This window comes from Equus quagga, chromosome 11, assembly GCF_021613505.1.
Source record: "Equus quagga isolate Etosha38 chromosome 11, UCLA_HA_Equagga_1.0, whole genome shotgun sequence".
Taxonomy (NCBI): Eukaryota; Metazoa; Chordata; class Mammalia; order Perissodactyla; family Equidae; genus Equus; species Equus quagga.
Window position 1 is genome coordinate 69,357,106 of NC_060277.1, and position 22,880 is coordinate 69,379,985.

General features: G+C 42.8%; 1 protein-coding gene across 2 annotated transcripts in view; it reads left to right on the forward strand.

The window, feature by feature from the left end:
• ZZEF1 (zinc finger ZZ-type and EF-hand domain containing 1) overlaps positions 1-22,880 on the forward strand; it is a 112,619-nt gene that overhangs the window by 54,565 nt on the left and 35,174 nt on the right. The window contains exons 27-38 of one of the 2 annotated variants that reach the window (XM_046674520.1): positions 2,030-2,109; positions 4,237-4,330; positions 5,266-5,734; positions 6,436-6,600; positions 9,926-10,045; positions 10,738-10,899; positions 12,483-12,612; positions 14,642-14,780; positions 16,670-16,835; positions 17,433-17,695; positions 18,608-18,957; positions 21,986-22,136. In XM_046674520.1, coding sequence (XP_046530476.1) covers positions 2,030-2,109; positions 4,237-4,330; positions 5,266-5,734; positions 6,436-6,600; positions 9,926-10,045; positions 10,738-10,899; positions 12,483-12,612; positions 14,642-14,780; positions 16,670-16,835; positions 17,433-17,695; positions 18,608-18,957; positions 21,986-22,136 — 2,289 coding nt within the window. The remainder of the gene's footprint in view (positions 1-2,029; positions 2,110-4,236; positions 4,331-5,265; positions 5,735-6,435; positions 6,601-9,925; positions 10,046-10,737; positions 10,900-12,482; positions 12,613-14,641; positions 14,781-16,669; positions 16,836-17,432; positions 17,696-18,607; positions 18,958-21,985; positions 22,137-22,880) is intronic. The other variant, XM_046674521.1, reaches the window with a different exon arrangement.

Below are 22,880 nucleotides of genomic sequence, written 5' to 3' on the forward strand. Positions count from 1 at the left end.
CTGACAGGACCCACCAAGAGGGAGAGTCTCTCTCTACTCATAATCTTTGAGGGGAAAAGTTTTCTAACCCTACCTAAAGATGAGATCTGGGTTTCCCAAGCACTTTGGCAGGATATGGGTTCTTTCCATGGTGCAGATGAAATAAACAGGGACAAATGCTTCCTTCCGTTGGAGGAGGGAATTGACTGTTGCTGATATTATTATTATTATTATTGGTCTTATTATCACTACTACCTTTACTGCTGAGTCCTTTGGATCTCACATTGCAGAATTTATTTCCTGATTTCTAAAACATCTCGATTACTTCCTCAAATCTTAATATCTCCTGTAAGAAGCTGCTCAGATAAATAAAACTACAGAGAGGCATGAGTGATTTATGGAAACAGTTGTCATATGTAAGAGTATATCTTTGCTGGGGGGTTGGGGGCAAGGTGACCTGTATGGTTTTGAAAAAATTCAGTATATGTTTTTGAAGATTTTATTTGTTTATTTTTTTGAAGATTTTTTTTTTCTCTTTTTCTCCCAAAGCCCCCCAGTACATAGTTGTATATTTTTAGTTGTGGGTCCTTCTGGTTGTGGCATGTGGGATGCCGCCTCAGCATGGCCTGATGAGCAGTACCATGTCTGCACCCAGGATCTGAACTGGCGAAACCCTGGGCTGCCAAAATGGAGCACGCGAACTTAACCACTTAGCCACGGGGCCGGCCCCTCAATATACAGTTTTCTAATCAAATTGTAGTAAGAAAGCTGGACAATCTTTGTTACTTGTGGGAACTTCAGTAGAGGGATAAAACTCTTGTGAGCTAAGAGCTGAGAAACAGAGGGTTTCTAGTCGGGGGAGAGTTCCCCCAGCTCCTTTTCAAATCATGTTCAGATATCACTTACCTACTTGGAGTAGAGAAATACACAATCAGATATGGGAACTGGAACTATTTGACTGAATACAGGTTGTTTGTACATACCTACCACTGTGGCTTTGAAGAAGGCACCGTTGGTCTCACTTCTTTCTGTTCCTTCCTTTAAGGGCTATTCATGGGTGCTTCAAGACTGACCTGCTTTGGGAGTGGTCCTTGTCTAGCTAATTTGCTCATCTTTGTCTAAAAATTGGTCACTCTTTTGCGTTAGAAATGTACAGGAGGAGTTTTTCAACTAGACTATAAGCTACTTGAGGGCAGGGACCATGTCTGGTTTCTCAACATTGCATTCCCAGTGCCTGGTATGGAGCCCGGCCCATTCTAGGTATTCACAGAGTACTTGTTGCATTATACATTGGTTCGGCAGAGAGCTTCACACTCTTCTAGTGTATTATCCTTTGGTTTTTAGAGGAAGAGAAGGAGCAGGCCTTACAGGTCTTCCTTTAAAAAAAAACACAACTTTTAAATTATTTTTCTAATTATAAAAATAATACCCATTCATGTAGAAACTTACAAAGTACAGAAAAGCTTAAAATAAGTATCAGCTGTATTCTCAAGAACATGTCTGTTCGGGAGACTTCAAGAACCTCTCCATTAACATTTTTCTATATATCTACCTGTCCTTTTATCTAGTTATATTTATATGTGTGTATATGCGTATATATACATCATGTTTTTAATATATATTCCCTTTTTAGATAAGATAATTTTGTTTATATTGTTTCATAACCAGTCTTTTTAACTTAATATATATCATGAACTTTTTGGCATGTCAATAATTTTATCTTTTATTCGCTTTTAATATTTTTTATTTTAATTTTGATATTTTTTATTTTTTACTTTTAGTATTTCACTCACTTTAATAGCATATCCATTTCAGATGTTGTTGCTTTGAAAAAAGTTAGTTTGAAGTAACACACAGAACCCATTACAGGTATTTGTGTCTTAACTGATAATTTTTCCCCCCCAAGCCTCTCTTGCCACCCGCACTGTGTGAGTGTCAGGGCAAGGACTTTTTCTAGTGCACTAGGAGCTTTGGAAACTGTTTTGTGCTGCATGTTGCAGTGGTGAATTGTGTTAACTGAATGTAATCTCTTGGTCTCTCCTTTCCCCAGTACACAGTGGGGGCAAGACAGCCCTGAGTGAGGAGTTTGCACAGGTGTATTCTTTGGCAGATGGGATTCGAATATGGATGGTAAGATTTTCCTTTCCGTGTGATTTTTATATATTTTGAGTTTTCCCATCATGGTATCATGAAATTAAGGTAAGTAGCTCTCTTCTCAAGAATATAACTTTAGGAATGTTTTTTAAACTAAAGTTCAGTGAGTGAATGCATATAAAATAATTTAGAACCCTTGAAATCATAATTTGGTGAGTGTTGATAACATTCGCAGTGAAGAGGGTTCAGTTGAGCCCCCTGACATCCTTCACTAACCCCAAAGGCCACTCTGGAACCTCTTAGACCAGGAGGAAAAGCCCTGCTTTAGATACTGGGCAACCAGTGACGGTTTTAGGTAAGGGAGAGGCCTCTCTGCCTTCTAGAAAAGTGGTTCTGCAGCCTTGATTGTGACAGCAGTAAACTGGAAGAACAAATGTCTATTAATAGGAGAATGGACAAAAAGATTACATGTTACTATGTAAAACTATATTACAATGTAAAATGAAAATATAATACTATATCATAATGAAAGTCAATTAAATAGAGCTACATGTGCCAGCATGGATGGTGTTCACAAGCATGGTGATGAGCTAAAAAAAGCAAGTTGTAGAAGAATGCATAAGTATGATATTCCTTATATGAAGTTTAAACACAAACCAAGTCTGTGTGTTGTATGCATAAATATGCAGTAAAATTATACAAATGCGTGGAAAGGATAAACACCAAATTCAGGAGAATTGTTTTTATTTCTTAGGCATGGAGATGAATACCTATATATTATTATTTTTTTAATATTCACAATCATCTTATATATTGTATAGAAATTGGGGCAAAAATCTTTAAATAACTGAGTAGAGGATAGATAATGAGATTGAAAGCAGGAGACTAATTGTGGTAATTAGATAAGGATCGCTTGTGATACTTAGGAGATAAACTAACCAGACTTTGTGATCCATGTAAGTGGTGAACAGGAGGGTGGAATTTAGGACCGTTCCCATGTTCCTGGTTTGGGTGACTTGGTGGTAGAAGCATTGACCAGAATAGGAAAAATGGTCTTGGATCTGGAAGTGGGGAGGTAAGTTCAGTTTGGAACATGTTGAGTGCGAGGACATCTAGGTTATCTGAGACATTCAGCTGGAGAATTTAGTAAATGTGAAAGAATCTAAATGGCTGATGCTTCATGGAAATGTCAGGGCAGAGATAAGAATAACTTCAGTTCATTGATAATAGTTTTTTTAAAATGTCTGAGTTCCAGGAACGGACTACCTTGGACAGACTCCACAATGATTAGAACATAGTTGGTGCCCAATATATACTGGATAGGTAGATGGAAACCAAAATGAACAGGATCTCTCAAAAGAAACTAAAAGATATTGTCATCAGAATGTAGGAGGAGAATCAGGAGAGTGCATTGACAGAGAAACCATGACAGTTACTAGCAGTTTAAGAAAAAGAGTGTCTGATAAAGTCACCTGCCACAGGCAGTTCAAGTAAAAAGGATTTAGCACTTGACAGGGCACGTCTTAGATTATCCTTCTGGTTTAGCGTAGGACAGACTGCCGACAGTTGGACAAGATGCCACCCTTCTCTCTAAGACTTTGGCCTCTTGCACATCACACGTGGCCTTCTGCCTGGGCTCTTGGCACTGTGGCCCACACTGTGACCATTGCCTGTGCTGGTACTGGGAGCATCGTCCTCTGCCTGGCAGTCTTAGCATCGCTTAGCAGTGTCCTCTTGTTCAGGATAGAATAGAGATCAAATTTTGGTCCAACCTCTGTAGCAAACTGGGTGTATGACCTAGCAAGGTCTTTCATTTCTCTAGACCTCTGCTTCTTTAGCTATACTAGGTTGGCTTAAGATAAGTGCCCCTCCAGCTCCAGTGTTCTAGAATTTTTTAAATAATAAGGTCATGGGTACAAAACTTTCCCAAATAACACATAGTTGAAAAGAAGGTAATTTTGCAAGTGCACCTTTAGACAGCTTCAAAGGCTGGAGTACTCCTAGGACAAACAAAAACAGCTCAACCTTGTGTCCGCAACAGCTGGACGATACCATAAAGTTCTCCATGATCTCAGTGCTGTGTGCTTTTGAAGTAGTTTTCTGTGGCTGCCCTTGCTGCCCTGTCTGGACAGCGTAACTGTGTGGCTCAAATCCTCCCCCCAGTTAGAGATGAAGCAGAAGTCCCTGATGAGCCTGGGGAACGAGGCAGAAGAAAAACTCGGGTCAGAAGCTGCTGAGGCCAACCCTGAGAGCCTGGGTGAGTGTGCCGACATGACTGTCATGACTGTGCCTTGTTTCTGTTTGACAGAAAACCAGCAACCCATCTTCTAGATTATTTGAATTGACACTGTTGACCTAGGAAGGTAACACAGGTGCTAAATGTATTTCCAAGGATATAGCACAAATAGAAAAATGCCAGAGAGGAACAATTGTTTATTAACATGATCCAAATGGAGCACCTTTCTAACTGCTTCTCTTAGGAGACATCAAGTCCTTTTTTTAACTATATCTTACTATGTTTTCAAAGTATGCTCACACTGAATATTCAGTGAAGTTAGGAATTGCTATAATTTTTTAATGATATCATGGTTATGTTTTAAAACTCTTATTTTTTTAGAGAAATATACTGAAGTTTTTACAGTTGAAAAAATGTGATGCTTGGGATCTGCGTGGAAATAGTGCAGGGAGTGGCGAGTGGGTGAGGATGCTCCGGGCTTGGGCTTTCCTCAAGGAAAGAACCTTTACAACACTGGAGACAGAACTCAAGTCAGGAACACTCAGAAAACTCTTGAGCTGGGGCAGAAAGAAAACATACACCCACCCAAGTTCTGACGCCATAGTAATAAAAAAAGAAATACTACTGTGAGGGTGAAACAAGTCTGGTCTTGGGTTGATAACTGTTGAAGCTGGGTCAGGGGTACATGGAGGGGTCCTTATACTGTTCTCCCTGTATGTGTTTGAACGTGTCCACAATAAAACTTTTTAAGTGTGCTGATGGTGCTGGGGAGATTTTGATTTGTATAATCAGATAAAATTTGATTCCATTCTGTCAGTAGATGTGTATATCATTGTATTAATGGAGGTATTTCTCATCCTAAATTATATAGTTTAAATAGATTATTTTCTCTCCAAAAGTAGGCAGTAAGTTTGATTTTGACTTTTTTTCATTATCTTCTTGCTTTTTGCATTTAGCAAAAGAGTGTATTCAGAAGAGTCTTCTTTTACTAAAATTTTTGCCCATGGGTGTAAGTTCGAAAGAAAGCTGTGACAAGTTGGTGACTTTAGATGAAACCGATCACCTGCAGCCTCTCGATAAGCGCCAGAGGACAAGCTCTGTGGTGGAAGAACACTTCCAAGCCTCAGCATCTCCCACTGAAGCAGTGACCCCTGCTGCAGGAGACAGGAGTCCTGGCTTGGATGTCCATCCAAAGCTGCCACCTAGTAGTGGCCCTCTTGCCGCAGAAGTGTCCTCTGCCACAGCCGAAGAGCCCTCGTCACCTTCCACTCCTACCCGGAGGCCTCCGTTCACACGAGGGCGACTCCGGCTGCTCTCCTTCCGGTCGATGGAGGAGGCCAGACCAGTGCCCACAGTGAAAGAGAAATACCCTGTGCTGAAGGATGTCATGGACTTCATTAAAGATCAGTCACTCTCCCACGAGAGGTGAGCCGGGCGTTACCTTCCTGGCACTTTCTTTTTTCAAGCTGTAGGAACCCAGTCTAGTCAAAGACTTGAAGTTCATGTTAAAAATGAGCAAATAATACTTGAAGTATATATTAAGATTTGTTTTAGAATGTTCAAGAAAAAAATTAGGTGATTGTTTTTTTTCTTTTAAAGAAGGATTTTTTTCACTTAAGATTTGTACATTATACTGTTTGTAAATTATAACTCAGTAAGTTACTGTTGGGATAAAAAAAGAAACATCTCTTTTGGTAGCTACAACTCATAAGTTTATCATATTTTAACCCAGGGAGAAATTTAGGATTTGATATTTTATGACAAAATTATTTGTCAGTGAGCCTACATCTCTGGAAGGATTGCATGTTTTAATTTCCTGTCCTAAGAATTAAGTCTTTGTCTCTAAGGGGGAGTAAAGATATTAAAGTTCCTTTTTAATTAATTAATTTTTTAATCTGAGTTGTTTGGCTTCTGAACAGTTGGTATGAACTGATTTGTGATGCTGCTGAGTAATGACTAAAAGTAGCAAGCAGGTATTGATATCCTTCCTGAATGATATTTCTGATACCTCACAGTAGTATTTCTTTTTTTATTACTATGGCGTCAGAACTTGGGTGGGTGTATGTTTTCTTTCTGCCCCAGCTCAAGAGTTTTCTGAGTGTTCCTGACTTGAGTTCTGTCTCCAGTGTTGTAAAGGTTCTTTCCTTGAGGAAAGCCCAAGCCCGGAGCATCCTTGAAGTGCTGAGGATAATTCAGTACTGTGCCGAATCCCTCGGACAGCCTCACTGCTTCCATCCGCCTTATATACTTTTCCTGTTGGAACTGCTGACCTGCCAGAAAGAGTTTACCAAGTAAGTACAAATACAAGCCTGCAAGGAAAACAAGCAGGGGTCATTTTAAAGAAATCCTAATTGTCTTCCCTAATTAATAACTCTGTTATTTCCATATAGGATACAAATTTACATTTTTGGTCAATTCATTCTTTCATCCTAAGGGAAAAAGGGTTCTGTCCTTTTAGTAAGTAAATACCAGGAACTTGTTCATTCCTCGTGATGAGTTTATCAGCTTTATCTTCCCAGACAGTAAGGATTGTATTCCCCATATGCCCATACTCATCATTAGGCTCCTGGAAGCTATGAGCTAAATTTAATGCTCATTTACAGTAATGACCTTAATCTAAGCACCGCACAAGGTTGTTCTAACAGCCCACTCAATAAGTATTTTCAGCGTGTTGACTATGCCAGGCACAGTTCTAGGTGTTGTATATACAGCCATGGACATGACAGACAAGATCCTTGCTCTAAAGGAGCTTGTATTCTATTGAGGAGAAACAGACAGTAAGAATTGTATATATCAGATAGTGATATTGCTATGTGGTGATTTTCATACCGAGTGACCTAGTTTGAGTGGTCAGGGAAGACCAGCTGAGGAGATGACACGTAAACTAAGAAATGAGTGACCAGCCGAGATCGGGGGGAGAGCACTAAGACAGAAGGAATAGCTGAGAGGCTAGGGTGGGAGGCTAGCCCAAGGAACAGAAGGAAGGCCAGTGTGCCTGAATGAGGAGGAATGGGAGGAGACATGGCCAGAAAACTAGGGAGGGCCCATATCATAGAAAGCTTTGTTGGATACAAGTTAAGCTATGTGGATTTCATACTGAGTTGTAGATAGGAAGCCCCTGGAGGATTTTAAGCCAGGAGGACCACAGTGATTTATATTTATAAAAGGTACTTCTGGCTACTACGAAAAAGAGTGAAAGTAGGAAAAGCAGTTAGGAGACTGTGCCAGTAGTCCAGGCAAGAGATGGTGGTGGTTGGACTAGGGAATAGCGCTGGAGATGGAGAGAAAAGGGTGAGATTCAGGACATATTTTGGAGGTAGAATTGTCAGGACTTATTGATGGATTAGATGTAGTAGGTGAATGAAAGGAATCACGGGGAGAGAAGCTCTTAGGATTTTGGCTTAAGCAGTCGTGTGGATAATACTGCATTTTACTGAGGGGAAGAGTATGGAAGAAAGATATTGGAGCAAAAATCAAAAGTTTTGTTTTGATCACGTTAAATTTGAACTGCTTCTTTCACATCCAAGTAAAGATAGCAAGAAAACAGGTAAGAGTGTAAAGTTCTGGAAAGAAGCCAGACTAGGGATACAATTTTTTTTTTTAAGATTTTATTTTTCCTTTTTCTCCCCAAAGCCCCCCGGTACGTAGTTGTATATTTTTAGTTGTGGGTGCTTCTAGCTGTGGCATGTAGTTCGCCGCCTCAGCATGGCCTGATGAGCAGTGCCATGTCCGCACCCAGGATCCGAACCAGCGAAACCCTGGGCTGCCGAAGGGAGCGCATGAACTTAACTACTTGGCCACAGGGCTGGACCTGAGGGATACAATTTGGATGCTGTCAGTATATAGATGGCGCTTAAAGCTGTGAGACCTCCTAGAAAGAGTGCAGAGATGGACAAGAAGGTGGCTCAGGACTGAACCTTAGGGGCATTTCTTTATTTAGAAGTCAAGCAGAGGAGGAGGAATCAGCTAAGGAGATCAGGAAAGAGTGGCCATCAAGGGTGAAAAGCAGAGGATGGTGATGTCTTAGAAGCCAAGAGAAGAATGTATCTCAGATGGGAATGGTTAGTTGGGTCAAATGCTGATGCAAGAGGATGTATGAGATAAGAACACGTTGGATTTGACGACAGTCTCACTGGAGCCATGGGGCCAAAAGCCCAATTGGACTGGATTGAGAAGTGAATTGGGGTAGTAATTAAATGGAGAGAGAGACTATAAACAATTATTTTAAGAAATTTGGCCTTAAAGGGGAGCAGAAGAATAGGGCAGTAATTAGAGGGGAGGTGGGATCAACTGAGGGTTTTTAAGAGATAATTAGAGTATATTTGTATCCTCATGGGAATGAGTCAGTAATGAGGAAAATGTGATCCCAGAAGAGAGTGATCAGTTGCAGTAGCAGGTAGATAAGTAGGGAAGGTGGCCTTTGACAGAGCCAGGAGACTCTCTGTGGTAGCAAGAGGAAAGAGTGTGGATAGAGATGCAAGATGGTTGGTAGGTTTGGTGGTGCAAATATGAGGGAATTCTTGTGTGATCATTTCTATTTCTTAAAAATGAAATATGAAGACTAGTCATCAGCTAAAAATGAAGGTTTAGGAGGAAATAGTGGCAGTTTAAGGAGAGGCAAGAAGGTTTAAATAATAATGAAAATTGAGAAAGCTGATCTGGTTGCCTGAGAATTTTGAGTGCTTGTTTGAGAATTATGGTTGTGAATTTAAAGTGATACTAGTCAGCTTGGTCGTATGGTGTTTCCTCCATCAACACTTAGCTGTTTTGGTACAGGTTTAAGATTTCTCAGGCATGTATGTGGAGGGAGAAAGCAGCAAGGGAGTTGGTCCTTGCTAAGGTGTGATTATGGTGCTTGGCCATGGAATCTAAGCTGAGTATGGAGCAAAGAGAAGGTGTGGCGAGAGTAGTAGATAGTGAACAAGAGGCAGCGTCGTGAGTTGGGGCTCATTGGGATTGAAAGTCTGTTGTGGGAGTCTGAGAGTAGGTGAGCAGGGTGTGAGGTCTTGGTCAGAGTAGGATGCTCTGAAGTCAGGATTTCAGAGGTAATGCCATTACCGTGATGACAAGGTCAAGGAAATAACTATCAGACTAGGATGGCTAAGGGGATGCAGGAGAAGATCACTGGAGGTGAGGATAGCAGAGAATCTGGAGACAGGAACTGGGGCATCATTCCCATGGATGTTGAAGTCTCCAAGGTGATGAGTTTATCAAGGTAGAAAAGACAACTTGGTGCTGAAGTCATCAATGAAAGGCAGCAGAGGGGTGGGCATGCCTGTGTGGAGAAGATCAATTGAGGTAATTTTGGAAGAATACTTTACTCAGTATCTGGCACTCAGGTAGTGCTCAAAGGGGTTTATATTTGTTTATATTAACAAAGAAAGATAAATAATTGTCATCTCCATACTCCTGGTGGGCAGCCCTCTTGTCAGGCAGACAGACTCATTTGCTGTTTTATCCACTGCTTTCTGCAGTCATTATATTTGTATTTACTTAAGTTTCTGCTCTACTTCGTTCAGCTCGCTGCTTCTTGGCTCTTTTTCATGTAAGGAATAATGATGATTAAGTTAATGATGTTCTAGCAATTAAGTGATCGATGATTTCCTCTGTTTCTAGTTATTTTGGACACTTGGAGGCCTGTGGTGCAGATCTACACAAAGAAATTCGAGACACTTACTATCAATTTGTTCTGTTTTTGGTCAAAGCAATTAAAGGATTTAGTAGCATAAATGACAGGTACTGGATAACTTTATAATTTCTAGAGAAAAAATTATTTCTGTTTTTTCTGATTTTAAAAGAAATGCGTGTTCAATATTGAAAATATAGAAAAGTACAAGGAGTAGAATAAAAATAACTCCTAATCTTACCTTCTAGAGCTAATTGCTAATGTTAATTTATTAGTATATTGTCTCCCAGCCTTTTTTCTATATGGTGTGTACAGTTTTCTAAAGGGGTTGGGTCTTGGTTTATCTAAGAATTGGTAACCTCTTATGTTCTGTTTTTGATCTGTTGGGCACAGTTTTAAAACTAGAGTATAAAGCCATTCCCCAGTCTCCTCCATAGTAGGTGGTTTAGACGTAAACCTTGGATCAGATGGTTCTGTTCTATGTCTAAGTTTCATGACCTGGACTAATTTGGGACGGCCCTGATCTTGCTATTTATCAGGAGGCGATGTGCCCTATGGTAGTTCTGGCAGGATAGAAACCTTACTTTACTCTTTCAGAACTCTTTTGCTTAAGCTGTCCTTTGAAGAGGGTTTGTATGGAGTATGAGAAATTTGAAAGGGAAGGAACCCAAATCAGCCATCTGGAGTTTGCTTCTGCTTTCCACTTACAAACAGACCAGGTCTCTGACTGACATGTCTTGTTTCTCTTGTCTCCATTGGTGACGGGCAGCTTTGATAATTTTCACCTTCATGGCCTCTTTAGGTCCTTGCTGCCTGCCTTATCCTGTGTTCAGACAGCCCTGCTTCATCTTTTGGATATGGGCTGGGAACCCAGTGATCTTGCCTTCTTTGTTGACATTCAGTTACCAGATCTCCTCATGAAAATGTCACAAGAGAATATAAGTGTCCATGACAGTGTGATCAGGTAAGAACACAGTCCTGCATGCTGCAGTCCCTAAAGTAGATTATGAGATCCAGTCATCATGGCCTAGGGGTTCAGAGCGCAGGCTCTGGAGCTAGACTCTATGTGTAATATCCTGGCTTTGCCACATACTAGCTGGGTGACCTTGGGCAATTTATTTAATCCCTCCGTGCCTCAGTTTCCTCATCTTTAGAGCTGGAGATAATAATGGTACCCACCTCACAGGATCGTTGTGAAGAATAAATGAGTTCTGTTTGTCAATGTTGAAAAGAGAGTCTGGTGCATGGTGGTGTATGTGAGTTGGTGGTGGTGGTGTTGTAAACAGGGAAAGTGAAGACCCCCTACATTTTTGGAGATCCTACTGTACTTTGTTGAATTGGAGAATTCTTTTCTTTATTTTTTTGTTATAATTTATGTGTGATTTTTAGATACTATAATCTCATGTACATTATAAGGAATTAAGGTATGAGAAAAAAATAGTACGTGAAGTGTTTTTTTTCTTTCCACTTTTAATGAGTGTCTCTCCACCCTACTCAAGTCCACTCATGTCTGTAGAAAAGAAAGAAGAGAATGGGAGGAGAAAAGCAAGAGGAGAGAGAATTAAGAGGAAATAAATGAATGAGTCAACGTTGGGACAGTTTTCACTCTCTCAGAAGAGATATTCTGGGGAAAAGAGAAGAATTAAGGCTGTCTCCTTGTTTACCAAACCTCAGCCATTGCCCTGCTGTCAGAGGGCCGTCTTGCAGAGAGAGGGGAGACAACAATGGGGAAGGTGTGGTGGGGCATCCACATGCCAGCTCTTTAGCTGTCAGTCTGCTTGTTGTTTGAAGCTTTGCCTGCCCCTGCATGATATAGTCCTTGGGGATGGGGCCGCATCCTTCACTACCAGTCCCTCAGAGCACCTAGCCCAAAGCTAAGTGTGAGTAGGCCTAAAGTCAATTTGTTGGGATTTATGAGTGAACATATCTACATTTGTTGGTTGGTAAATATTTTGCATTTGCTGTCAAGCAAATCCTTTCATTTTAAAAATTCTGGTTGCTAAAACAAACTATAAACTGCAATTATGGAAATTTACAATTTTGCATCTAAGAGGAGTCCACGAGATTATCTATATGAAACTTTGAAATGAGGAAACTGAGGACCAAGGCTGAGTGCTGCGTCAAGGTCTTACGGCAGCTAGTGGGAGAGCCAAAGCGCCTGGGTCTCTCCTTTCTCATGCTGATACCACTAGGGTATGCTCAGCGTGTCCAAATCAGACTTTAAAAGAAAATCACTTTATTTGGCTCCAGTGCCTGGCACATAGTAGGTTCACCGCAAATGGTTGTCGAGAGGAATTATGCCGTGTAGGTACAACCTTTCAAGCTCTAATTCCTCACCCATCGTAGTCTGCTCCAGAAAGGGCTTCTCCCTTTTCACTGGTATATATCTATCAAACGTCCTGGGGCTTTGAAAACCAAATTGACCTCTTCCTCTCAGCAATTTAAAAATGCCCCACATATTAGACCCATAGGACAGAGTCTGCTAACCGGCGCTTTCCTTGATTATTGGGAGAGGCATGCTTTTCTCTCTTTATGTCCTTCTTTCAGCCAATGGAGTGAAGAAGATGAGCTTGCTGATGCGAAGCAGAATTCAGAATGGATGGATGAGTGTCAGGATGGCATGTTTGAGGCTTGGTATGAAAAAATAGCCCAGGAAGATCCAGAGAAGCAGAGGAAAGTAAGACCTCTCAACTAGAGTAATCGGAAGTGATTTGCTAGGAGTTTGGAGAGGACAGGCTGCCTGGGGTGGGGTGCTGCCAGCAGGTTGTCTCCCGAGAGGGCTGCAGGTGGCAGACAGCACCTTAGGGAGTCAGCTGTTGCTGAGTCTGGTGTTTAAGCTGAGGGGTCCTGAATCCTGACTTGACCACACTCAGAGAATGGCTCCCTCCCATAGAATTAGACTCACAGAAAATTGGCTCATGAGGCTGAAGTATAATATTAGATGCCACTTTATTAATTTACAGTGAGAAATAGAATTGCTGAAGGCCCTGGGCTCTGGTGTCCTTGGTGCAACACATTCTTTTCCTGTAGGCAAGCAGCAGCATGGGAAGCCACGTTTCAATCAGAAGGTTGTCTGGTGAGCATGGAAGCAGCCACATGTACACAGAGTCAATTATGTGATTCAAATGTGTAAAGGCTTCAGGCTCAGCCAGCCTGCCATGTCCATCTCCACGTTAGGTATTTATCTGTCACCGCCACATTGTGCCAGGCATCTGCTGCCTCAGATTCATTGTTTTCTTAGTATTGTGTGCCTACTATGTGCCAGTTACTTTGCTCCTCCAGCGCCTCTGTGGTGCTTGGATGGAGCATACCAACTTGGCCTTTGCGATTTTTCTGTCTTGTATCTTAATATCTTACTGGGAGCCATTCTGTAGTTCTAAGGTAACTGGGCATATTTTCTCTGATCTACTACTGTTTGATGACTTAGTGATTTATTTCCCTATTTCCAGGCCATAAACATAAACTGTACTGTAAGTCTTCAGGTACTTTTCAGTAAAACAATTGGTTTGCTCATGAAGCGGTGCCCTGAGGACTATCTCCCCAGAAAACTTTTCTAAGTGCCAGCAAACAGTGCTTCTTATGCAGTGTTTCCTGTATCCGCGAATGCTACCTTTGTCCAACCAAGCACCCAAGCCAGAGATCTGGATGTTGTTCCTGACCTTTCGCTTTTACTGACCCCCATACCCAGTCAGTCCCAAGATTCCTCACTTGTGCCTCCTAACACCTCTCAAATCTGCCCGACTTTCGCCATCTCGTGTGCTGCTCGTTCCAGCCCTCGTCATCTGTCACGGGTTACTTTAACAGCTTCTCTCCTGGTTAGGCTTCCTGACTCTGGTCTTGCCCCCTGCAGTGCACTCGTCACTCAGTAACCAGAGGAAGCTTTAGAATGCTCAAATCTGATCACATTACTCTTCTGTTTAAAAACAGTTGGTGACTCCTTAGACGATTATTTTAGACGCTCTGTGGTTTAACCTTTCTAACTTTATTTGCTTATCCCCCGTACTGTGTTCTACATATTGAATTATTGCCAGTTTCACAAACCATCATCTCCTTTTTGCCTCCTGTACAGCTTGCCTTTGCTTTAAGCTGGCATGCCCACACCCTTACCTCTACCCAGCTAATACCTCTTTGTCCTTCAGGTCTCAGGGAGGAATTATTTCCCTTCGAAAATCTCCATGACTTTCCTAACACCCACTGATATCCCTCTTCTGTATTCTCTAAGCCTCCTGAATTTGCCTCTTAAAGCCCTTGTCATACTGTATGGTGTCAGCTGTTTACTTGGGAATTCCAAACTAGCCACTAAGCTCCTTTATCGTCTAAGCCTAGCACCTAGTACAATGCCTGGAATAAATTAAGTACCCATTGAATGATGGCTTGATTAATGAATAGTGGCCACATCAGAAAATCTGTTGGGGGGCCAGCCCAGTGGCGCAGTGGTTAAGTTCGCATGTCCCACTTTTCGGTGGCCCGGGGTTTGCCGGTTTGGATCCCGGGTGCAGACGTGGCACTGATTGGCAAAAAGCCATGCTGTGGCAGGTGTCCCATGTATGAAGTAGAGGAAAATGGGCACGGATGTTAGCTCAGGGCCAGTCTTCCTCAGCAGAAAGAGGAGGATTGGCAGTAGTTAGCTCAGGGCTAATCTTCCTCAAAAAAAAAATAAAAAGAAAGAAAATCTGTTGGTTAATTGTGCCGATTTCACCTTACAGATGCACATGTTTATTGCTCGCTACTGTGACCTGTTGAACGTGGACATCTCTTGTGATGGATGTGATGAGATTGCCCCCTGGCATCGCTACCGGTGTCTGCAGTGCAGTGACATGGATCTCTGCAAAACTTGCTTCTTAGGTAAATTTCATGGTCTGAGTATGCCATACCCAAAAGTAATAATCATTTCTATTTTCTATGATCTTGTCATTTTTTAAACTCCCATTGTATTACATAAAAATACTGCTCAGTGGTATTCTCTGATTTGTTGGCAAATATGAGCCATGTCTCCCCAACTGGATAATAAGCTCCAGAGCTCTGTTATCTGACATGCTTCCGTCTTCCATTGTGCTGGGTGTAGACACTTGATAAACACTCAGGACCAATGAATGTACCTTCATTTGAGTTTCCAAGAAATTATTTTCCTTGTGAATCATGCAGTATTTACAGGTAGTAATACACACACACACGCACAGCAAACTTCAGAATTCTTGAATACTGTTGACTCGTAGGTGCTGAGGTAAAGCAGATCGACAGTAGTGAGCAGTTGATTGTTCTTCACGTGCATGGTCCAGTTGTAAAAGATACAGCCCCTGTCCTTGAAGCATTTACAGTCTTAGCAGGAGACTGGACATGTCCACAAAATGTATATTCCAGTAAAGAGTGTACATGCTGAGTTACAGATGAGCAGTACAGATTATTCTAGAAAAGCTCTGAAGTAGTAGCCATCACTGTTGCAGGGAAGGCTTGTGGAGGAGGTAGGATGTGAGTCGGTCTTTGAAGAAAATTAGAATAGGATGATTGAAGGAAACATTGAAGAGTGCGTCACCATCCAAAGCAGAGCAAGTCCAGAGACAGAGGAGTGAGCATCTGTAGTATGTTAGACAGACATGCTCAAGTGTCTGTCCAGCTAAGTGATGGGTGAAGAGAGGTGGGGTCCAGATTGTGGGACCGTGAGATACTGGGCTAAGGAACGTGAATGAGTCTACAGACAATGGGGAAGGTTCTTCAAGCAGGGTACTAACACGATGAGAGCTATGCTAGAGGAAGGTGGTTCTCTGTAAGAGTTTCCCTTAGGAAATCAGTCACAGCGGTGACAAGTGGATTAGTGCCTGGACTAGGTTCATGGCAGTGGGAACAGAAGCGGGTCAGACATGAGGAGCATTTAGCAGAGTCCGTTACAGGGCTTGGAGACCCACGGGACTTAGCATGAGGAGACCAGAGCGTCAGTCTCTTCTGTGACTAACATTCTTTCTCACTCACTGGGTCTGGGGTTATGAAGTCTGTTTTCATCTGTGATTCTGGAATGAAAAAGTAAGAGCAAAAGCCTGGTCACTCCTCAATGCTTGTTAACAGGAATACACAATAGATGCTTAATGTTTGTCAGAGGAGAGGTCATGGGAGCCAGCTCACAAATTAGCATGTGGACTTCTGCCAAACGGTGGTCATGACGGGACTTGGTGATCTAGTTGTTCAGACTCTGTGTGCCTTGGAAAAGGGTTGGGGGGGGGGGGGTCAGTCCACGGTACCATTGCTAAGAAGTTTTGTGCTGAGAATATTGTTCATATGCTCAGAACTACTGGGCAGAATGCCCTGGTCTCCTGAAGATGTGGATTAGATGTACTAATCTACTTGTCACTGCTGTGACTGATTTCCTAAAGGAAACTCTTACAGAGAACCACCTTCCTCTAGCATAGCTCTCATCGTGTTAGTACCCTGCTTGAAGAACCTTCCCCATTGTCTGTAGACTCATTCACGTTCCTTAGCCCAGTATCTCACGGTCCCACAATCTGGACCCCACCTCTCTCCACCGATCACTTAGCTGGACAGACACTTGAGCATGTCTGTCTAACATACTACAGATGCTCACTTCTCTGCTCCTCTGTCCCTGGACTTGCTCTGCTGTGGCCCCCGATGTCCTTAGCAATAAATTGGGAACAGCCTTGCGTCTGGGGTTGGTTTGGATTTGGAAACTAGCCCTTCTGTGAGCCCTTCGCCCAGTTCACCTCACACTGCTATTTTTCTCCCAGGTGGGGTGAAGCCTGAGGGCCACGGAGATGACCATGAAATGGTCAACATGGAGTTTACCTGTGACCACTGCCAGGGTTTGATCATAGGCCGGAGGATGAATTGCAATGTGTGCGATGACTTTGATCTTTGCTATGGATGCTATGCAGCAAAGAAATATTCCTATGGGTATGTCTCACATGACCTCTGGCCCTGTAGCCTTTTCTTCATGTATTCCTTTGCTTTAAAAGGGGGCTTCTTTTTTTAAAAAGGATTTTTATTATAAAAAATTTCAAACACACCCACGAGTAAACAGACTGGTGCAGTGACTCTCCACATATACCCATTACCCGGATTCAACAGTTAGGAAGATTTTGCTGTGTGCTTTTCTTTTGTTTTGCTTTTTTAAAAAGCAACTTACAGATCTAAAATCATTTCCTTCCTACATACTTTATATCCAACTCTAAAAATCATGGATGTTTTCTCATATTACCAAAGTGCTCTTACCACACCCTGCAGAATTTCACAATAAGGAATTCTCATATCACCTGGTTTCCATAGACAGTCTTCTGGGGGTTGTGAAATCCTGAAATGGTATCAGCAAGGTTTGTGTTTATTCATTTCTCTGGGGAAAGGGCCCAAACATCTCTTTAAATTTTCAATAGCCACAGCCTTAGAGGTAACTAATGCCTGGTCCTGACCATACATGCACTCCCCTGAGGCCCTGTTCTGCCTTTTGGAGCCTCAGAAAGGCTTGTAGGCCTTAAAAATGTCTTGCCTTTGCAGCCATTTGCCTACGCACAGCATCACAGCCCATCCGATGGTGACCATCCGGATCAGTGACCGGCAGAGGCTCATCCAGCCCTACATTCACAACTACGCCTGGCTGCTTTTTGCTGCACTGGCTCTCTATAGTGCCCACCTGGCCAGCGCAGAGGACGTGGACGGCGAGAAGCTGGATCCCCAGGCCCGCAGCAGTGCCACCACCCTGCGGAGCCAGTGCATGCAGCTTGTCGGGGACTGTCTGATGAAGGCTCACCAGGGAAAGGGTAATTGTTCCTCATGCACAGAAACCAAACCGACCCCCAGCTGCTCGGGAATGAAAAGCCCCCGCAAAAGTGAAATACCGTGCTCGCTTTAGAGGCAACAAAATCCAGTTTTCCATAAGAGGTGCTCACCCCAGTGTGGAACTTAATGTTAAATTCCCAAATGCATTTGAGAGAAATTAAAGTAGCTTTAGTTTCCCTAAAATATTTACATGAGGATATAAAAAATATTAATAATTAAAACTCTTGATGTCTGTAGATAAAGTGTGTAATATTTGAATCTAACAGACTTAACATTGCCAAAGGAATTCAGCCTTTTTAAACCTGGGGTGCAAATCTACTCCCACACAACTGTATTCTAGGTGAGAGCTATTTATAACTAAAAGAGTTTGACTAATAAAATACCTAGATGATTTTGACTTTACTGAGGGGTGCTAAGGAGAAAAGAGCTTGTGTGCTGACTGTCTGGGACATTTCCATTTCTTTCAGAATAAGGGCCTCCCCGTTCTGGTAAGCGTTGGGGAAGTCAGACCTGTGTTAGGTAGCAGGTGCATGATGCCAGTGCTTAAGAGCTATTTTGTGATCTGTTTGTCGGTGGGGATTTAGAAATCCAGTTGTGTGGGGCTATTGTCAAATTTTAATGTTACTGATTTTCTGACTAGACAGTTCTGTTGTATCTTTTGTCTTCTCTTGTTCATAAAGTGTAGGTCTCCCTCCTATCCAGACTTTTGGGGTCTGAAATCACGCACTGAGAGATTTGGGTCGCCAGGGGATTTGTATTGAGTAATCTTCAGGTTGATTTGTGGAGGACTCAGCCTTTTTTTTCCACATAGTAGCAAAGTGATTTATGGAATTTGCAGGAAATAACCCTTCTTAGAAAACTTTTCACCGTTCTCTTATTTGCTTCCCATGTAGGTCTGAAAGCTCTAGCTCTTCTTGGTGTGTTGCCAGATGGTGACTCTACCCCAGAAAACCAGGCCCTGTCAGTCACTGTGCCCACTGGAACATCAGAGGAGCAGCTAGAGAAGAAAGCTGTCGAGGTTGCAGAGGAGCCGTCAGACACAGACCGTTTTGTGCACTGCAATGTAAATAACAGTCTCGACTGGGCAGAATCCCAGGCTGAACTCAGAGAGCCCGTCACACAGGAGAGCAGAGCGGAGAGGTTAAGGGCACAGACTCTTGACCCAGGTTGCCTGGGTTCACATCCCTGCTCTGTCAGGCCTTGGGCGTGTTACTACAGTCTCTTCACTTCAGTTTTCTCATCTGTAAGATAGGGGTGATAATAATAATACCTATTCCATAGGGTTGTTGTGAGGAGTTACATATATTACACACATTGAGTTAATGTATGTAAAGTGCTTAAAACATTGTATGTCGCAAGTTCCATATCTGTGTTAACTACTCCTTTTACCTGCCTCCTGGTGGTTTTTATAAGGATTGAACAGGATTATGCACCTGAAGAGATTAGTTCCTGGCCCATGGTGAACACTATCTGAGTAGCTGTTATATTCAGCCAACAAATACGTGATACTAAGTGCTTACTATTTACCAAGTACACGTAGTAGTTCACATTGTTGGGGAGGAGGAATTTTCCTTTTACCCTTCTAGGTTCTTTGGCTGATCTAATAATCAAATCAATGTAAAACAGATTAACATGAGGAAAACAAATTTAATTATGTAAGTAGGTTAGCCCCATAAAAATATGAGACCCAAGGATAAGCCAGACAATTGAGGCTTACATGCCAGCCTGAGCTGAGGAATGGGACAGGGGCCTGGGGCTTCCAAGGGGAGGAGGGCAGTTCACAGGATGATCAGAGGAGCAGATGTTAGGTAATCAGCTGTTTGTCCTGCCATGCAGACAGGGTTTGCAGATAAGAGCTTGTCTCTGGTAATAGCGCTCTGTCTGGGTCAGGCTGCCGATCTAAATTCTTTTAGGCAGTTGAGGGAAAGGTAGAAGTTTGTCTTGAGTCTGCTGAGTCCTGATAACCTTCAGCTTGAAATAATCTGCGTGCCAAACTGGCACATTTTGGGGTCATGTATTCTGCTCCCCCTCAACATATATTTGTATAAGTAGAAGAGCCTGTCTGGATCCAGTCATACCCCATGATAGTGACATTAAAGACTGTCTTGTGGCAGAGCACAGCATCGCTTCTGTGATGCTGCCTCCAAAGCTTGAGTTTATACTGTCAGTGCCCCTGACTGCCTCAGGAGCTGCTAGTGTTTCTGTCCTTTATCTCCATCATGTTAACTAGTTCAAGGATCCCCTATTTGGTGATTCTAGCTCACCGGGATCCTGCTGTCGTTTAGAGGAAGACAAAAGCAAAGATGGCTAGCGAAAACTTGAAAATTCTACTAGCTTCATTCAGGCAGAGTCAGCACAAGACAGGTGGCATAGCAATCTTCAAGCCTGTCTCTGAGGTGTCAACATTGTTGATCACAGGACCCCTTCTCCAGGCAGCACTTTAACCACCCGTGGATTCTGTGGGGCAGAGAGAACCTTATCAGCAGAGACAGGATAAGTCAGTAATCTTCACCTTTGAGCCTAGGAATATTCGTATCTTCTCGTGAGCTCCTAGAATCTTTAACATGCTGCCTGTCAGCACTGTCCTCCCCTTTTATGTACTTATTCATTTATATTTATCAGAATGGACTCAGATTTTTTTTGTTCAATGGATTAAAATCTATTACTTTTCAGTATTTATTTAGGTGCTCAAATCATCCCATGTTTGGCCAATGGGAGCTCCTTCCAGGTGGCTTTTGTGTCCTTTGATATGTCTCCATTATTCTTTGAGTACTTCCTTAATTTTTGATACAAAAAGATGTTTCAGGCTTGTCTTGGGCTTTTCCTGCCTAGGGACTGGAATTGGCCTTTTTCCAGTAGCGCCCAGGGCAGCATTTTTATTTCTGAGGTGTCCCCACCTTTTGGGTCCCCTTGTCATCAGCAGCTGGGTGCTCCCAGGGTATCCTGCCTCTGGCTCAGTCTCTTGGTCTTCTAGCAAAGCTGCAGTTTCCAGCACTGTCCCCACTATGATGGCCCTAAGGACCACATCCCATTTGGGCCCTGAATACAAATTGCTTGTTTTTGAACTCACGTGCTTCTAGCAATCCCAGGCCTTATTAAGGGTAACTGCCCTCTCTCCCTCCAGTGAGTAGAGACACTTTTCATTTTATACAACTGAGAAACCAACCTTAGCCAGGGGCATCATCTAGGGGATTCTGTGTACAACAGCCTCAGGCCAGCACTGAGGCCCCTGGGTGTCACGTGGTGCAACAGCAGTAGCTCTTTGGAGCCCTGTTAAACCAGGAAAGAAGATCAAGCTAAAGTTATTAGCCAGAACGTTGGAATTATATTGTCCTCACAAAGTGCCACATGGTACAGAGAGTATGGTGTTGAAAGTCTTTTCAGAGGGTACATTTTTAACAAGGCAAGTAACTCTCTCAGTCTTGGTCCCCTCCTAGGACAGTCTTATAAACCCTTGTTTCTTTTGAGGGGATTGAGGGTGGGAGCGATGTCAGGGTCACAGTTTCCAGAGAGGGGAGGATAAGTTTGCTGCACTGGAAGATGTCAGGATCTTCTCGGGAGTGGGTGGTGTTGAGCAGCGCTCCATCTTTGGCTCCAAAGCATCCTGGGCTTCCCAGACTTCTTGGAGTTAGGCTGCCGACACCATGCACAGAGGACATCCTGAGTGGCCTAGATTGCACGTATAAGCCTGTGTGATGACAGGGAAAAGCACCCTGAGGGCCTAAGGAGTGCAGGTGATTTTTGGGTGACTCTGAGTCACTCCTGAGGAAATTCAGGCTGAGGACTGTCACCCCGCCAGCCTGGGCAGCTCTCTGCCAGCCTCCTGAGCCCAGAAAACCCTCTCAGCTCCAGTGAGGGCCCCCTTAACAAGTCTCCTTGCCAAAATGGAATTCTTAAAAGTGTAAGTCAATTTAGTATACCAGAAAGAAACCCCAAGTTTGTTTTTTCCCTTTTTCCCAAGAGAAGAACTTTCCATACTTGGCTTCTAAAAGCTAAATAGAATGTGTTAGAGATTTGTAATAGAGCCATTGCTTATGTGATGCAGGCTCTGACATTTGGAAGATTTTTGGGGGGATGTGATGCAGTGATTACTGTCTTAATTAGAATATAGATTTATCAGAAATGAGGGACATTTTCTAGTGGAATTCAAAAGTATTTTAGTCTGTGAAGACTAATTTGCCAATGATTTAAAAAATTGTATTATAATATTAATGAGTCAACTTTTGTTATAAGAAAGCTGAATTCTTTTGCGCTCACTATTTTGTTTTTAGGGAAAGAGAGATGTTCATAAGGCAGTTGTTCCTTTAGATTTCAAGCAGAGAAGTAAGGCAGATGAAGGTGTATTGTTAATGAAGGATCCTTCATGCCAGACTCAAATTTCAGACTCACCTGCAGATGCTAGCACACCTACAGGACTTCCAGGTAAAGACTATTTGACCATGACCTTGACCTCTTTCATCTTAAAATGCACACATACCCAGCGCTGATCTGTTTATTGCACACAATTTAAAATTGGCTAGCAACCAAGGGTGCATGATTTTTCAGTTCTGTATCAGGTGATGCTGATAATACTTTGAGAGTCATCTTTCCTCCACTTTGCCTCCTTTCCTACCTTTTTTATTCCCTAATTTACTGGGTGCCTTCTATGTGCCAAGTACTGTGCTAGGGATTACCCTGGGGTTGAAATAGGGACCACGTGAGAGAGATAGACAGATAGCTCCTGCCCTGTAAACTCATGGAGCTTACAGTCTGGGAGGATTTAAGACAAAGGAGCAGATAACCGTAATTTGAGGTGGAATATGATTCTGTCCAGAGAGAAGTGTAGGTGAGTGTTGACAGTGATTGGCATCCACATAAAGCCTGATAAGGGAAGGGCTACAGGGACCTTGAATGTGCTAGGGTCTGCTGTGAGGAAGGGCATTCAGGGCAGAAAGAACCACATGAGCAAAGGCTTCAGAGTGGGAAACCCCAGAATACAGGGGTTAGTCCCTTGGGCAGGTGTGTAGGGATGGAGTGGAGCACTGGAATGTGAAACTGGAGGGCGCTGTGGCACTTTGCTGCCTGGGGATAGCAGTGGCAAGGTCAGAGCTGTGTTTTAGGAAGACTGATGAGCAGAGATCGCAGTACTGTGGCCTAGAGACTGGCAGCAAACCTGAGCCCCCTCTT